At 42.9% G+C, this 19,149-nt stretch overlaps 1 protein-coding gene across 1 annotated transcript in view; it reads left to right on the forward strand.

The window, feature by feature from the left end:
• Positions 1–19,149, forward strand: part of LOC124794936 (delta-1-pyrroline-5-carboxylate synthase) — a 205,032-nt gene that overhangs the window by 41,466 nt on the left and 144,417 nt on the right. Inside the window, exons 3-5 of the mRNA XM_047258653.1 lie at positions 342–485; positions 11,935–12,042; positions 18,714–18,881. Coding sequence (XP_047114609.1) covers positions 342–485; positions 11,935–12,042; positions 18,714–18,881 — 420 coding nt within the window. The remainder of the gene's footprint in view (positions 1–341; positions 486–11,934; positions 12,043–18,713; positions 18,882–19,149) is intronic.

Below are 19,149 nucleotides of genomic sequence, written 5' to 3' on the forward strand. Positions count from 1 at the left end.
ATTTCACATTTTCAATTGGTTATCTTACGCTTACATTAAGCTGTGATCTTGCAATGTTAATCACTTAAATATGTTACCTAGACAAATGTAATCCATAAAATTTATTAGTATACATTACTTACCTTTTGGTGTCACGATTTTTCCTCTCATTTTAGTTTTGTCGTGAATCTCTGACTAAGTGAGAAACACTGCTTCCCTTTCTCCTATTTTGTATGTAATTCGAAACTCAGAGACACTATGACACATTTATAAGTTAATGGTGAGCGAGAGGCTGGCGTGAAGAGTTCGCGTGGAGCCTGGTGGCGCAGCTGAGTGTAGCGGTGTTCACGCGTGTGCTGCAGGTGGCCGAGTGCCAGATAGAGGGGCGCGAGTGCATCATGGTGACCAGCGGCGCCGTCGCGTTCGGCAAGCAGAAGCTGACGCAGGAGCTGCTCATGTCGCTCAGCATGCGGGAGACGCTGTCGCCCAAGGACCACACGCGAGAGGTGAGTACCCGCCGCGCGCGAGCACCAACACTTACATCTTTGCGTAGGGCCGTGATTTCTGCTACTTTATTACAATGCTCAGTGCTCTTTATGTACGTCGGCATCGACAAAAAACACTTTTCAGCACAAATGAAGTATCACTTTTTTAAAACCCCTTAAATGTCTCAAATTTCAGTGCAGACGTTTGAAGTTTGGTTCAAAGGTGCCTACAACCTTCCTCTGGAATACGAAGTTACAGTACCTGTGTTGTGAAGAAATAAGGCACAATGTTCCTTCGGGCATACGTGCATCTCCGAAGGAATACTGCATCTTACTTCCTCGAAACACTGTAATTTCGTATTTATCGGTCGACACTGCGCCTGCGACTTACAAATAAAATCAAAATAAAACTTCCTGTCAGATTAAAACTGTGTGCCGGACCGAGACTCGAACTCGGGACCTTTGCCTTTCGCGGGCAACTGCTCTGCCAGGAAGTTTCATATCAGCGCACACTCCGATGCAGATTGAAAATCTCATTCTAAAATCAAAATATTTTAACCTGTGGTCATCTGCAGCTGTGGAAAGTCATGGTTTTAAGAAGAAACATCATCCAAATAAAATTTGTGCCATGAACAGGACTAACGTTAATAAGCTGTTCGAATACAGGTGTGACACATGGATGACGAGATATGGAAGTTTGGGTCTGGCCGTGAGTCGTGCTCGGATAGCCTAAGTGGTTAAAGCTACTGCTCGCGTGAAGTGTAAAATCTGTGTTCGAGTCCCAGTCACGCAGAAATTTTCACTGCCGTCATTCGATTATACAGCTGAAAATCGTTCATATCCGCAACTACGAATACATTTCACGTCTTTCCCTGTATGGTATGCAGGCGTTGCGCCATGCGAAGTCACACTCGAACTCGGTGACGCTTCAAATAACAAGGACTCGGCAAATCGAAATGAAGTGCCAGAGCTCAGAAATTCATGTGAGTTGCAAGGTGAGTTAATGACGTCACATGGGCACAAAATTTCACCAGAATTCTCCCCAACTCCACCGTGCACGTGTCACACGATGCCAAGGTCGTCATGCCCCCTCTCACCCACTCCCTTCTCTTGACGCATCTGCGATTGAGATCAGAACCGCTCAAACGTTTCTTACGGGCGGCCGAAGAAAACATTTGAAACATTCCGCCGCTCAGAATCGACACGAAAACAGCTCAGGATGCGGCATAAAGAGCGTCAATGAAGTCACAGCTTCACCAATCTCTACTCGCGAGTGGGGCAGCCAACATGCTCCATGCGAGCGTCTGTCGGCCACTTGCGAAATCAGCTTCCTTCTCGTTACGTCTCCTTCTTAGGACAATGATGAACTGGCTGGTGAAACCGGAAAGATATTAACCTCATTATTCTTCGAGTATAGCTTTCGCCCTGGAATATCGAAAAGAGAAAATGTGGCATGATATTAGTAAACTGCAGGATTTTTCATGATAAAGTCTCAGGATAAAAATTGCCTATTAAAAAAATTAATGCTCAAATACTATTACGCACGGAAATATGGGAGATATCATTAGTGAACTGCAGCGAAATTCTAAATACACATGGAAATATACCGCGTGAACCAAAACTGACGCACTCCTATGTCACAGTGCAACTGACTGCATACTAACGTTGAACGCCAGGGTCGACCTGGCGCACGAACGAGTAAGTGCGGGCAGTGTTTAAGACACTCAGGTCGTACCTAGGAAGATCAGAGTTCATAAATCCGACCAGATGTCCCGATTTCGGTTCGTGAACTCAGATCAGTGGTGGAACGGTTTCTTGGAAATCCCAGCACTTCAGCGTTCATCTATACCTTCCTCCCACTTAGGTAATACCACTGCGAAAATCCAATATCTTCTCTTTAGTGAACCAGCATTTCCCTAAATCACTCCTTCAGTGTTTCCTTCAAGTTCGTATGATACTCATGCGCTGAGAGAACCAGCGTTTTCTCAACACTGTCTATGCTGAATTGTGGGCAATAGCGCGCTTGTTGTGTGCGGCGTAGTGCGTGGCGTCTGTGCTGTGATGGCCATTTCTGTCCTTTGTGTGCTACTGAAAATTACCCACAGAGCGGAGGAGAGCTCTCTTCTGTCATCGTCCTCTCCTTCGCCATCGTCATTAGTCTCGCTTCTAAAAAACGAGCGCTGGATACTTGATGATCCATTTTTCGGCCTTGAGTTACTGAAAAGGCAGGATCGACGACAGCCACAGTACCTTCAGTCGAAGACGACGTAGAACTAATTTCAGTCACTAGTCATAAGTTACTTTCCACTTCCACGGTGGGTAATTCGCGCTTCGACACCTGCGAAATGCTTCATAACACGCCGCTACACAGTAATTCCGCCAAAATTACCAAAAGAAACCTATGAAAGCTTATTCTGTCATACCAAAAGTTAAGTTACTAGTCTGATTAACAAATTCATAAAGTATTCGTGTATTCATGTTGCATTAAAACATCGAAACGTACACATCCAATACTCTCGCTTTTGACTCTATTGACTCCTGTAGCATATAGAGGAAGTAGTCATAAAGTTCTAATTATCACCTAGAAAAAACAAAGCCCTGGCACACACTTATATCTCCGCATTACAGTGACGCATTACGCCGCTAGAGGGCAACAAATTTACCGCAGCCCATTATTAAAATGGGAGTATCGTGCAGAAATTCGTTTCCGGTGTAAGTAGGCTATATAGGTTTTTATGTTGGTAACGTCACGTACTACTCTGTATGAAAATCGCTGAAAGCGCTGTGGGCAGTCTGTGGCTAGTTGGACTCATTGTTGGAATATTCGCTTGTGTAGTGTTGGGTAGTTGGATGTGAACAGCGCGTAGCGCTGTGCAGTTGGAGGTGAGTGGCCAGCAGTGGTGGATGTGGACAGAGAGATGCCAGAGTTTAGAGACGGACGATCTGGACGTGCGTCCGCCAGAAAAAGGAAATTTGTAAAGATGGATGTCATGAATTGATAGATATATATACATATATGATGACTTTTGAACTCTATTAAGGTAAATACATTGTTTGTTCTCAGTCAAAATCTTTCATCTGCTAACTATGCCTATCAGTAGTTAGTGCCTTCAGTAGTTAGAATCTTTTATTTAGCCGGCAGTATTGGCGCTCGTTGTATTGCAGTAGTTCTAGTAACGAAGATTTTTGTGAGGTAAGTTATTCATGAAAGGTATAGGTTATTGTTAGTCAGGGCCATTCTTTTGTGGGGATTATTGCGTTGCGCTAAAAATATTGTATGTCAGTTTAGTGATGATCAGAATAAGTAAAGAGAGAAATGTCTGAGTACGTTCAGTTTTGCTCAGCTGTTTGAAAAACAAATAACGTAAGAGGTTTACAAGCAGATTAATACATAATTTTCCAAAGGGGACGTTTCACCGGCAGCTACTTGAATGTTGCAGCGTTGCCAGAAGAATCCAGATGTCTTCTTCAGCTGTCTATATTTGTCTGACATAGCTGAAAGAATTCGGGTGCTGCTGAAAACTAACTACTGCACCAAACTCTACTTTGTCAACGGGATGCACCGTTGAGTATTCTTTCGTATAGCGATATGCTATGGTTTCGAGCTACGCGGATTTTGATGTGTGCCAGGACGGCAGGCATGTGTCTGCAAACAAACAATGTAATAATTATGTAACTTTAGTTTTTCGAGGGGACGATTAAAGCGTCATGACTATTTTCCCTCGTTAGCAAAGAGCGCGAATGTTCGCGATAGTTATATATGTTCCAAACAGTTACAGGGTCCAGTAATAATATGGATTTCTCATTTTACGTAAGTGGGTAAGAGGACGAATACATTTTAACTGATGATCCTGTCAGCGTGAAGTAGCTGTGCTTAGCTGTTTCTTGCTTCAGCAAATCCTCAGTGCTGTTGGAAAAGTGTGAGAGATTGAGGGCGCGACAGCCACTTTCTCGACTTCCCGTTCGGTGCCCGCTTGATTCATTAAGGTTCCACTTGGCCCATTCGTATTTGGATGACGGCTTATGGCCTCCAGTTAGAGGAGAGAGCAGGCGAAGAAGTTTTATGTCGGCCATTGCCCGAGAGCCAAGTTGTCGCCCGACACCACCTGCGCTACGCGGGAAATCCATTGCGCCGCGGCGACGCGCCACGGACAGGAGTGCTTTGGCGTGTACGTCGCCGCCGTGTCTGCGCGCGCTCGCATCACGGCTCCAGAGCCGCCCCCGCGTTTTTTTTCTGGCAGCCAGAGAGGGCGGAGCCGGTAACCCTCATCTGTGACGAACGCCATCAGTCACAGCCGATGCGGTAAGAGAGTCGGGAGAGAGCTTTAGCGGCCCAGCAGGTCTCCAGGCAGTTGATTTCGACTTTCGTCTTGGCATAAAACATGTTTTTCTCAGCGACTGATCTATGAAATCTGAAAGTTTTCAAATTATTGAAGATTATATTCAACGATATTCAATAAAGAGTAGAACTAGAAATTATGAATTTATTCATAGTATTGTATTCCCAATGTTAAACACAAATCTGATCATTTCATCATCTCCAAAAAAAAAAAAAAAAACATGAAGCTTATTTGAATTTGGCTGACTGTCCCGTATAGTGGAACATGCCCTTATTGAATTTTTGTAGGACATCGCAACATTAACCTCCGATCTTAGCTACAGCGAAACGTGAAAAGACTGTCGGTGTGACGAGCATTTAGACGAATTATTTTGCTTGGAACACGGTGCACAGCCACCACGAAGTGTTTGACAGATAATACACCACTGGCTACTAACACAGTATCGCAATTATGGATTAAAAATAACTAAATTTCATTTATAGTATAGTAGGAGGAATACGTTACTAAATTTATGATTTGGAGGTTAGCGGGATGTGAAATTTAGTATTGAGAGCTGGCAGCAACCACAAGGTTATCCGGTTGTGTATCGAGCCGAACTGGTAGGTTACCAAACAAAACATAAACATGAGTATCGTCAGAAGCGCCCACATGCGATGTGTGATAGGACCGTTCTTGTCCTCTACGTATACAGGGTGATCAGAAACATTCTGAAAAGCTTACAAGGATGTTGCAGATTGGACCGTATTGAGAAATAATTATTGAGAAAAAAATTGATACGTTTCGTCGTTTCCGAGTTAACTAACATTGAAGTTAGGCAGTCAGATCGTTCGGAGAACACATTCAAGCGTCCCTCCTGAGACAGTGTGCCTAGACGTGTTCTTCGTTTGGTTTCCTGAAGCCCAACAAGAGAGAGGTACAAAAATTGGACTTAGGATGGTAGTAAGGATGGAACCCGAGCTAAAAGATCAGCAGTCTCCGTGTGCTATCATCTACGCTATGAGAACAACTGACATTAATTCTATCTGTCAAGCCACTTTGAGCATGCTAACTTCAGCGCTAATTAACTCCGAAACGATGCAATCTACCGAATTTTGTTTCTTATCAACTATTTCTCAGCAAAACGTCCCGTGCAACACCTTTACAAAGCTTTTCATACTGTTTCTGGCTACCATGTATAAATGATCTAGCCGGTAGAATGAGCATCAATCTGCGGCCGTTTGCCAATGAGATTGTGGTGTATCGGAAGGTGTCGTCGTTCTGTGGCTGTAGGAGGATACAAGATAACGTAGACAAAGCTTCTGGTTGGTGTGATGAACGACAGCTTACTCCAAATGTAGAAAAATGTAAGTTACTGCAGATGAGTAGCAAAAATAATTGTGTAATGTTGAAATAGCTCATATGTGACGTAGATCGCGTATAGAATACTAGCGTGACCCATTCTTGAGTACTACTCGAGTGTTTAGGATCAGGGCGGATCAGAGTCAGACATTGAAGCTATTCAGAGACGTGCTACTAAATTCGTGAACGGTAGGTTCGACCGACACGAAGATATTACAATTCACTATTGAAAAAATTTAGAGGACCGGCATTTGCACTTGGAACTATTCTGTTACCATCAACGTACATTTCGTCTAAGGAGCATGCAGAGAAGACAAATTATGGCTCGTATGGAGGCATATAGAACCTGGTTTTTGCCGCGCTGCATTTGCGAGTGGAACAGGAAAGGAAATGACTAGTAGCGGTACAAGACATCCTTCGCCATGCACCATACGGTGGCTTGCAGAGTATCTAAGTAGACGTAGATACAGAAATTCCGTGCGGCTGTAACTGTCTGCCAGAGTTCATCAGTGGCAAGTGGCGTCGTGCCATTCTCTCTGGACGACCACATGTTTTCCGTGGGTGAGAATGTGCTCAAGAACTCGCTGACTAGAGCAACATCCAAACACCCTCTATATCGAAGAGGTTCAGGGCAGTACACATAACATCTGGTCTTGGATCACCTGTTCAAAGATAACGTCACGAATATACCGAATATAGAGCACAGACACTGGCCTTAATACGTCTTAAATATAACGTCTGCTGTCCAAATTACCAGCTGTGCGAACTAGAAGTGATTGTGTCGTGACCCAACGGTACTGCACGCCATCACGCCAGGTACTGGGCCCGTACGGCGATGACGAATGCAATCTGGCAACGCTCGTTCTCCTCGAACTCTCCACACACGGTTGCGTCCATCGCGATTACGAGCACAGAACCGGGACTCGTTTGAAAAGACGATGCGGTGCTTGCCACTCGTGTAAATGCTGATGAGGTAGGCGCGCCCTTCTGTTGCCGCGTCAGTGGTGCCGCAACACGCCGTAGTCGCAGTCCGTGGTGCTCCTGTTGACGTAGCCCCACTCACGTGGACATTGCCGTGCAGTAAACCCATTTTCTGAGTCACAATTCGATTTTTAAAGTTGCATTGAAGTGCCAATTATTTATACATAACTGGCGTCCGGGAGGTAAGGACAAATTTGAATTTTGAGCCATGTTGTCATATGACGGTTGGCAGACGTGTTTTTTTTTTTTCATTTTTGTGATCTGCGATACCTCTCATTAGTTGTCTGGCAGCTTTTGTATTCGTGTTTGATGTTTGTCTTCGTCATGGATCCGATGACCAGTAAGCAGCGCATTCAAGTGATAAAAAGTTATTACAAAAACAAATAAAGTCCCACGGCAACCGTTCATGAATTGCGTGTGACACTCGGACGTAATGTTGCACTAACCGAATCATCAATTCGGAAGTTGATCCGGAAGTTTGAGACCACGAGTTCTGTTTCAGACGTTAAGAGCCGGCCGCGGTGGTCTCGCGGTTCTAGGCGCGCAGTCCGGAACCGCGCGACTGCTACGGTCGCAGGTTCGAATCCTGCCTCGGGCATGGATGTGTGTGATGTCCTTAGGTTAGTTAGGTTTAAGTAGTTCTAAGTTCTAGGGGACTGATGACCACAGCTGGTAAGTCCCATAGTGCTCAGAGCCATTTGAGCCATTTGAGACGTTAAGATAACAAGACGACCACTTCCTCTTCGAACAAAATAACACATTGCTGTCGTGCGAGACAACGTGCCCGTAAGCCCCAGAAAATCGTTCCCAACGATTTAATTTACCATCAAGTTAACTGCATGAAATCCTTTCAAAATATCTGAAAATGTGTGCGTACAAGATTCAACTCTCACTAGAGGTGAGGCCTGAAGATTATGGAAAGAGACATCGAGTTGCTCGATGTGTCTTGCCTCGATAAGCGGAGAACGAGATCTTCACAAAAAGAATAATTGTCTCAGACGAGGCGCACTTACATCTCAGTGAGTACATCAATAAGCAGAGCTGCAGAGTTTGGGGTAACGAAAATCCGCGAGTGACAGTCGAACATGAGGTGCATCCGCAGCGCACGACTGTATACGAAGCGCCGAAGCAAATACGCCTCGAGACCACGAGTACCCAACATATCAAAGCTTTAGATTCACCAATATTTTTGTTTCACAACATGCGTCACATACTTTCCCTTATCCAACATATACTGACATTGTAATATACAAGGTGAATCACCTGAAACTTGCACCGCAAATATTGAAGAAAAGGAAAATATCATTGATGTGTGGTTTTCACAGAATAGACTGGTAGTCAGTGGCTTGTATTGTTAGCCAATAAACAGATAGTAATAATTCTTACAAAGTGTATTTTTCGTGCAAACATACACTTCTTTTAAATGGAACAGCGCCTATTGACATTAACGAAATAAAAGTAGGATAAATTAGAATGTCAGTGGTGTTTGTTGCATGATTCTAGCGTGAATCGTTTACGAGATATCGTAATTTGAAAAGTTTCCCCCCTGACACTTGTTTGTGCCATTCAACCTGCGTAATTGCTAGGCACGAAGTTGTTTTGTTTGCTTACAGTCTGCTTGTGTACTCCTTGAGTGTACTGCAACTTGATTGTCAGTTGGTGTGTGATAGTTCAAGCAGTAAGTCGTCAGTAAACGATGGGATTTACAAATCACGGCCAGGTAAACTGCCGAGACATGCACTATTGTCCTGTTGACAATTCCCTTAGCTTCCTCAGGTGGAACGTCAGCATCGATGGAGTGTAAACGTGTGGTGTGGGATTGTGAACCATCAGCTCATAGGTCCGATTTTCATAGACGGAACACTGAACGCGCACAAGTTCGAATGGTTCAAATGGCTATGAGCACTATGGGACTTACCAACTGCGGTCATCAGTCCCCTAGAATTTAGAACTACTTAAACCTAACTAACCCAAGGACATCACACACATCCATGCCCGAAGCAGGATTCGAACCTGCGACCGTAGCGGTCACGCGGTTCCAGACTGAAGCGCCTAGAACCGCACGGCCACACCGGCCGGCCGCGCACAAGTATCGCAGGTTGCTAACAGACTATCTTCCACGAATGACAGAAGACGTGCTTCTGCAGGCTAGGGGAAACATGTAGTAACAATGTGATGGCTGCCCAGCCCTTAGCGCACGAAGTACTACACCATGTCTGCACGAATTTTTTCGAAATGGCTGGATTGGGGTAGAGGAATTGTACCTCGGCCGGCCCTTTCACCATATTTATCGCCTGTAGAATTTTTTCTGTGGGGAAAGTTGAAGGACGCTGTCTACAAGGACATACCAACTACACCCGGTGACACCCACAGACGTATTACTGCCGCCTGCTCAGACATTTCTGCTGAAATGCTAGTTCGTGTGGTCATTTTGAGCTGGTCAGAATTCACATAACTAGTGTAAGCACTTGTGTTGTTTAGCGAGTGCCACCACAGTTATTGTACAAGTGGCAAAGTGGATACTTTGCAAAATAGATAAATCATCAATGACTCGCACCACAATCCTGCAACAATTTCCACTGACGTTCTAATTTTCCCTACTTTTAGTCTGTTAATGTCGATAGGTATTGTTCCATTTAAAAAGTATATGTTTGCTCAAAAATACAATTTATAAGTATTATTACAATCTTTGTATTGGCTAACAACACAAGTCCCTGACTACCAATGCATTCTGTGAAAACTGCTCATCAATAGTGCTTCCCATTTCAGCAATGTTTGCCGTGCAAGCTTTAGTTAATTCGTCCTCTATATGACCACGTTTCGTTTGAATGTACCATTGGACACTTTAATTCCGATAATTCTCTGTTCTTTTCTTTTTTACACTTAATGTAGATTTCCTTTTTAGAGGATATGTAATCTCGTTCGCTCGTAATAACTAATATATTCTGGCACACTTTGGAAGTAAATGTTACAGACAAAACAATTTTTTGTCTTAATTTTTTCCCTTGTCTTCAGTCCAGATCTGTGAGACAAAAACTAAGAAGCTTCCCCGATGTAGGTATTCCATTATATTGTTCATAACATCGCGAGACTTGCGGCGTAATAATAAGCTTCTCTATATGGTCAACGGGCTACTTATTTTGTGTATTTTTCTGCTCCTCCTCTGGAATAGATGCTAGTTTTCCAGTGAACACTGTGTCCGTCTTGTGGCAACTTGCACACCCAGATTTTGACATTTTGCTTCCACGTCGGGTCATTTTTCTGTCTGCGCTGTCACTTCCTTTTGCTTCATATTGACTTAAGCAGCAAACTGCAGTGGCTGAACGCAAAGGCACTTTCTTCTTTCACTTTCCTTACTTGGCATTAGAGGTAATAAAACAGCTCTAATTTGAGCTGTGGACTTTTTCACTTGACCGTGTAATTTCTCGCCGTGGCCGCTTTGTCGCGCAATAAGTGAGTTAGGTCACAAGGAAGAAAGACCTAAAGGAAAACCAAATATCGTAAGTTCAGCAGTTACAGAAGAGCAAGCAGAATCACTGACGGTCCATAACTGGAGAACTAGATATACAATCAGATGAAGACAAATATCTGTGACTGCATGAAACGTGGATTTAGAAGAGGATAAGTGTGTTGTTTTTAATTTGTTTAGCAGGAAATTTATGAAATACATGACGAAGAGGAAGAGTTTTGAATTGTTGAAAACTCCACTTACTCCGCTCGGTGAAAGACTGTCTTCCCCCCAAGGCAATGCACTAACCTCATAGGTATACTGACAGTGGCCACATACAGTGGTGTCAAGGGGTATAGGATGTCAAACGGGCCAACTTCGAGAAGGAGAGGCACCACAGGACATTTTAATTTGCACTGTCTATACTTTTACAAACAAATTCATAAAACTTTGTTAGCATGGCCAGAAAGGATTCAGGATTCACACCCATAGCAGTGGAAGTTGAGAAACATGAAAAAATAATATTTTTTAAAAGTGAAATTTCATGATTTTTTCACTTACTGTCGGCTGCATTTGTTGCTATAGGTACACTTTTCTTCATAAGTAAGAGAGATTCCTCGATGAATTTTGCATAGCTTACAAACCGTACTTACAGGTGTGTGAAACTCTATAATTTATTTAATCTATGAAAAAATGAATGGGCTGTTACATTTTAAACTTCGTGTTTAGAGAAAACTCGAATTTTTTAGTTAATTATCTAAATTTTTAGCACAGTTTTTAACAGATTTGGAAAATTCTAGAGTTTCATACACCTGTAAGTATGGTTTGTATGCTGTGCAAATTTCATCGAAGAATCTCTCTTACTTATGAAGAAAAGTATACCTACAGCAACAAATGCAGCCAATACTAAGTGAAAAAAATGATGAAATTTCACATGTAAAAAAATTTGTTTTGTTATGTTTTTTGAACTTCCACTGCTGTGATTGTGAATCCTGAATCCTTCCTGGTCATGCTGACAAAGTTTTACGAATTTATTTGTAAAAGTATAGACAGTGCAAATTAAAATGTCCTGTGGTGCCTCTCCTGCTCCAAGGCCGCCCGTTTCATGTCCTACCCCCCCTTAATACTAACAACTGCTATCTCGTGGCCCCATCCCCATCAGCTGATTCTTCCGATGTGGCGCCTTGCCACCATTTTCACTTCAAGGTGATGAAACCTGAACTGTTGTTGGGTACAATGTTATTTTGTACAGATAACTTTTTTTTTAAGTAAAGGAGTTAGTGTGCTGATTGAAAGGACTTGTGGACTGGAATTACGTAAGTTGAGAGATCAGGGGTTCACGATAGCGGCGGCTATGTTGCAGGACGCGGGGAAGCTGCTGGAGCCGCGCGCCGCCGCCGCCGTGGGCCAGTCTGGCCTCATGTCGCTGTACGACGCCATGTTCGCGCAGTACGGCGTCAAGCTGGCGCAGGTGAGTACCGGCACGTCACGGCACCTCGCTCACTCTGGGCTCGCAGCCAAGCCTCGTTACCCCTTTCCTTTATCCTCCCCAAAAACCACACGTGCCTGTAGGAGTCAGAAATAGGTGTGTTACCACTAGAGCCCAGTTTTGTATGTAATACTAGGGCTGTTCCGAAAGTAAGCTCCGATCTATCGCGAAATGGAAACTACTTCGAAAATCAGAAATATTTTATCTGCAACAGTTAGCTACAGCTTCCAGCCACTGCTCTACATAGTCACCACTCAGACTTAGACATTTGTCGTAGCGTTGTACCAACTTTCCAATACCCTCGTCACTCAAGGCAGCCGTTTGTGCTTCCCGACAATTCTCTACGCACATCTATACTCTGTGCGAAAATATTGTCTTCGTAGCTAGTAGTTAATGTGAGTAGAGATGAAACACGCAGGGAGCCAATTACGGAATTAGAGCGGGTGATCAAACACTTCCCGTCGAAAACGCTGCAGGAGCATTTTCATTGCCCTGTAGTTTGCGACCGAGAATTAACCCAAAGTAGCAACAGTATAATAGTTCTGTAATGTGGGCTGCATAACATCAGGCTAAATCTCTCAACAGGACATCATACTTTGCGGGAGACGCTATTTTCTACGCATCTTTATGTGTTCACCATGCGCTCAGAACTGAAAAGAGCGAAGTGATATAACCGACAGGCATACTAGAGACACTGTCGAAAATATATGTCCAAAGCTTTATTAGATTTTCACAGTGGTTTCCATTTCTTGACCGATCGGAACTTATTTTCCGGATATCCATCGTATCAAAAAGCAAAATACGTAGGCATTTATGTAATGAAAACAATTACACTATGTATATAAACATAAAATCTTACGAAAACATGTTATGAAATGTTTAACATAGAATAATAATTTCTCCTGAAATCAATTTCTGAATTACACCATATTATCTTAATACGCACTTAACGTACCAGAAAAAGTATACTTATTGGTTGGTTGGTTGATTTGGGAACAAACAGCGAGGTCATCGGTCCCGTCGGATTAGGGAAAGATGGGGAAGAAAGATGGTCGTGCCCTTTCAAAGGAACCAACCCAGCATTTGTCTGAAGCGATTTAGAGAAATCATAGTAAACCTAAATCATCGTGCCCGGACGTGTCTTTGAACCGTCGTCCTGCAGAATGCGAGTCTAGTGTGCTACCCACTGCACCACCTCGCTCGATAGTATATTTGTAGGGTACATTTTATAGTAATAATTTTTAATTTGAAAATAATGAATGAAAATTATTTTCAATCACACCTGTTTATTAAAATGCCTATTAACGTTAAATAAGAAGTAAGGTGTTTTTGCTCTACTGACTCCTGTTTATTTCTAAAGAGTGTTCTGGTTATCGGTCCATCTTCAGGGAACAACCGACTAGTGTCTGCAAGAGACACTAGTTCTTGTAACCAAACATTATAAGCAAAGATACAGTCTACTTGCACAGAATGATGTGCACCAAACTTCTTTTTTAAAGTCGTAACTTAGCGTTTACGAAGTAGACAATATTAAACACAACAAAATAATTAAAAGATACAACATTATGTAATTGTGTACTGAGTAATTAAAGTACATAGTACTGTGTATTTTAATTATTTATTCTGTTTAATATTGTCTGTTCCGCAAAGTATAATTTACAACGTTTAAAAACATCTTTTGTGCACAACATAAATGAAGAGTGCTTAGTGTGATAGCTTCTCAACCAATGTCATGGCCTCACTAACTTTAGCATTAGAACTATGTAACACATAAGACTGTAGTATTGTGTAGTTTAATTATTTACTGAGTTTAATCTTGTCCATTGAGTAAAACGTAATTTTCAACGTAAAAAAGAAGTCTGGTGTACAACATTCTGCGGAAGTGCTAGTCAGTTGTTTCCTCAAGATGACCCAATAAACCGAAAACTAGTTAGAAATAAGCAAAAATAAGAAAATCAAATACAATTTATTCGTTGTTCAACCGTATTATATAGAATTGTTCTACCAAGAAATCACGGAAGAATCCATTAATAAAATTTCTGTATTCACCTAAATTACTGAGATACAATACCTCACCTTTCATTTCGAACCACAATGAAACTCCAGGTGCTCCAAATTCTCTATAGTCGTAGAATGTTAGCGATCAGAAAAGACGTTTTTTGTAGCAATAAAATGATTGTCCATATCAAAGGACGCTGGTGGTACACATTTCAGAAGATGATATATTTGTGGTAAGATGTACACTGGAGGGTCCTTCCCCACTGAGGATATTGCAGATAGCAACAAAAGTGGAGTAGCCATCATTTCTCCTCAAAACTGAATTCAAAAATAGTCACTTCCCTCTGCCCTATATCGCCCCTAATGCCAGTCACCCTGCATTTGTCATTCTCAACAATTTGTAACTACAGTGCCTGACAAAAGAACTGTAGCACACAGAAAACACTGTCAGATCCCACTGCTGCTTCATACACGTACACACCAGCGACGTTGGGTAAATGATTATAGTATAACGGCCGCCAGGTTGCATTAATACTCATCATGTTTGGTGTTGTTACCAGGCCTGGTAGGGCAAATAAGGGACTTGAATGGTGTAACACATTGAGCGATCACTGTGAACAACATGGAGATTCCGCGTACCTGTGTGAGCCAACGTTATCAGCCGAAAGGATTCTCACTGTGATTCTTCATTTGGCCGGCTAGTTAAATCATTCAGTGTCCGTTTTTGTGGGACTTTCCTGTACGGCTACGCTTCAAGGTCCCAATCGACCACGTCTGACCACCACAATGAAAGATCGCTGTGCTGCGTACCAACCACTTCGTAAACCATCCACTCCTCCGCCTACCATCCAAGAATAAGTAGTGGGTTCCCTGCAACATTCTCTGTCATCCCGAACCATCGACGGGAGACTAGTAACGCGTAGGCTGCAGTTAACACCTCAACACAAACGGCTGCGTTTGGCGTGTTGGCGTCACCAGGAAGCACGGATTGCCGACGAATGGTGTCGCGCTTTGGTCAGTGTGAATCGGTTCTGTACCACCCCACATGATCATCGTCGGCGAAGTATGACGGTGATCTGTGGAGAGGATCTATTCTTCCAATGCTTTGGGGGGGGGGGGGGGGGGGCAGGACTGTGTTAGTCGTTCTGTCATGGTATGCGTTGGCTACATCAGGTCATGGCTAACAGTGACTGAGGGACTCTAGCAGCACAGTGATACGACACGGACATCCTGCGGCCTCATGTGTTACCTCTCATGAGATAGTAGCGGGTGCCATTTTTCCGTAGGACAATTACGGCTGTATGAAAGTATAAAAGTGACTGGGGGAGGGGAGGGGGAGAGAAAATATTGTGGATGTAAATGAGGGATTGTATCGAGTTCTCATGCACTCAAATGCTATTCAGTCCCCACATTAATTCTTCTTACCCACCTCCGTGTCACCACGAATGACATGTAACTTTTTCAATTTTTAGTGGAAATGCAGGACATGTGTTCTGTCGCTTCAAGTTATGACACAGAAATTCCGTTACAGTTCATGACTCTGACACCTGTATATATGACGTTGTCCCACCGCAGTTGTAGTGCTGAGGTCGCGAGTTCGCTGTTCTTGAAGTGACGCTGTAACATAACTAATGATGTGGCTATGGCTCTCGATTCTACTACAAGATTTGATGCGTTCCAAATCAGGGATACTAATAGCTTTCCTGTTTTATTTACAACTGAGGATGTAGGTAAAGCTATAAACCACTCAAGTTCGATTACGAAGTCACTAGTTTCACAGTTCATATTAGAAATGATCACAGTCAAATTACATTATTCTGGTAGGAAACATGTTCACCAAAACTATTCATTGTTACTTTATTCTTCTCTGCTTTGTGCTCAGAGTCGAATTATTTGAACACAGCATAAATGGGCGCGCATCCGAGATTCTAATTGTGCGGCCAGTAACGCAAACCATACCTTTCAACCTCTCAACTTCTCTTCGGAGCACATTGTTGAGCACATTGGGTTCCAACAACGGTATGTGGGCGAGTGTTATCCTGTTGGAAAACACTCCCTGGAATGCTGTTCGTGAATGGCAGTACAACAGGTTGAATCACAAGAACGACCCACAAATTTACATTCAGGTTGCGTAGAATGAGCATGGGAGTGCTACTGCTGTCATACGAAATCGCACCCCAGACCATAACTCCAGGTGTAGGTCCAATGTGTCTAGCACGCTGGCAGGTTGGTTGCAGGTTCTCAAGTGGTCACCTTATAACCAACACACGGCGATCACTGGCGCATAGGCAGAAAAAGCTTCCATCAAAAAACACAACAGACCTACCCCCTGACTTTCAATGAGCTTTCGCCTGACACCACTGAAGTCATAAATGGTGGCGGTTTGGGCTCAATGGAATGCACGCTACAGGGCTTCTTGATCGGAGGTGTCCCTGAAGCAATCGGTTTATAACAGTTCGTTGTGTCACTGTGATGCCAACTGCTGCTCAAATTGCTGCTGCACATGCAGCACGATGCGCCATAGACATACGCCGAACACGATGGTCTTCGCTCCTGGTAATGCCACGTGGCCCTCCAGAACCCGGTCTTCTTGTGACCGTACATTCTCGGGAACACCGCTACCAGTCACCACGTACAGCGGCTACATTCCTGCCAAATCTTTTTGCAGCATCGCAGACGAAACATCCAACTTCTCATAGCCCTATTACATGACCTCGTTCAAAACAATGAGGTGCTGATAATGGCGTCTTTGTCGCACTGAAAGCATTTTTGATTAACATCAACTCACCACATCCAGTTTCAAAAGTAACTAACGCCTATGACAGTTACAGCGTGTATTAAAAGCAAACCTGATCTTCATCCTCGTAATGGTGCTACTAGCGCCACTCCTAGGCGACTGGCTCGATATTTTAGTAGACATCCTTCAGATGTAGAAACACGCCTATCTACTTTCGTTTATATCGCACAGCTCCTCCTTGGTGCTGCGTGTGTTTTCCATCAATGTACTTAGCGCTAGTAGCACAAATAAATTTAACGAAATGTAATACACAAAATACGTTGTGATGTTTTGACTGTAGAAATATTATATATTACTTCAAAGTTGCTGTTTATTTAAATGTAATGTATTTGAGGTCGTTCTTCATTTATCCTGTCAGATTTTCAGGGTGGTGCAAGCAAAAACGGCCCAAAGAACAGAGTTCCAGGGTATAAAGAAACATAGCAGAGGAAAGGAAATACAGTAATATCCTAACTATAGCAGATGTTGAAAGTGACCAACATTCATCTCTTGGCACTTTTGTGCCCTGATCAGCAAGCTGCTGAATGCAGATCGAATGTGGACTGTTGGAATTGCTGCAGACTCATCCGAAATTTTTTGATGCAGTTCTTGAAGACTACGAGGGTTGTTGCTATATTCCGAAGACTTGAGAGCTGCTCACACAAAGTAAACGCACATCGACAGATCAAGTGACCTGAGTGGACAGCTAGGGCCGCGACCAGACTGACCTCTTCTAAAACTCTGCCAGGCGCGAAGACTGTGTAAATGTGCTCCAAGGTTCGACTGTCGGAAGTAACTGTAGTTTTTTTCCTCCGCCAGTTGTAACGACTCGTCCGTGCCACTTTCATTTGCTCCAGTCCGTATAAAGCTTCTATTGTGTAAGATGTCGAGAGTGAATCCAAACTTTACCGAGGAGTTTTTATCGGCTGATCGGAGTTACTGCAGCGTTTTGGAATACAAAACACTTCATCTCCATTTAATGGTTGCAGAATCATTACTTCGGTTTATTAGCCTGTTTACTTTTGTGAATTTATTCATATGAGGATATCTGGACAAAAAAGTAAATATGAATAGAATAGTAGCATGTGTGGCAAGTTTTCGATACAGACATAAATGCAGTTAAAATAACACGGTGAATGTGTTATTTTGTGACGAGCTACTGGGGAACACAAGTTCTTGTTTAAACTATGATCAGCCTCTTAAACTCTGTCGGTGGATTTCGGACTCAGCCTGCGCTATAAAAGCCAGTACTTTTCTAAAACAAAGTTCAGTAACACGCATAAATTTAACTGTAAAGAAGAACTCATACTGATTTAATTGTCTACTAAGACAGCATTCATCTCTGTCTCACTAGAAAAAGCAACTTACTGAAGGAACCGAGGCAGCTGCATTGGGATCCACGTTTGTACGGCATCTCGTAATATTCTTCATACGTTCACGGATTTTGTTCTGGATCTTCATCTGCTCTTTCACTGCAGTACCTACTTATCTGTCGTATTCTCTAAGAGGACATTGTACTACGAGACGTGGCAGAAAAATGTAATTTTCCTCTTTCCGTCGTCCGTAGAAGTAAAGGTTAAAATGGCTCCTTCCAGCGCCATCCTGTTACGTGTCTTACACAACTGCGGTGAATTTCTGCCATCGCATCATTTTCATTGACTTCCTGTTAAATAGCAACATATCAATATGGAATTATTTGTTCTATTTTCATATTGTGGTTTCTATATACTTGTATTTCCTACCATAGGCTTTATTTTACTTACTGAATCGCTGAATTGGCTTCTTCAGTGTCTTAGCCTCATTCTTATTCTATGCAAGTATCATATGGGTATTCATTTATAATGATGATTTTCGCTGATGTGTCGTGCCTTGTGTGCAGGTGCTCGTAACAAAGCCCGACTTCTACAACGAGGAGACTCGGCGCAATCTGTTCAGCACGTTGTCGGAGCTGATCTCTCTGAACATCGTGCCCATCATCAACACCAACGACGCAGTCTCGCCGCCCATGTTCACCACCAACGAGGACTTGGCTGGCGACGGCCGCAAGGTACGGTACAGGTCAACACGTTTTTAAAAATGCTTAGTTCACTGACACACAAGCATCGCACAGCAGTACAAGCGACAGTAATTGCATTGATAAACGTATATCATCATTAAATGTAAGCTTCAATGATACAACTAAGTAGGGCAAAAAGAAGATTTAAAATATGTTATTTTCTTACGTGAGATAAACAAAACTGTTTATCTGATAATAGCCGGAGATTTAAATACAAGGGTGGACCCCCTTGGCAAATGTTATAGATTCTGAATGGGAA

Source organism: Schistocerca piceifrons, chromosome 1 (assembly GCF_021461385.2).
Source record: "Schistocerca piceifrons isolate TAMUIC-IGC-003096 chromosome 1, iqSchPice1.1, whole genome shotgun sequence".
NCBI lineage: Eukaryota > Metazoa > Arthropoda > Insecta > Orthoptera > Acrididae > Schistocerca > Schistocerca piceifrons.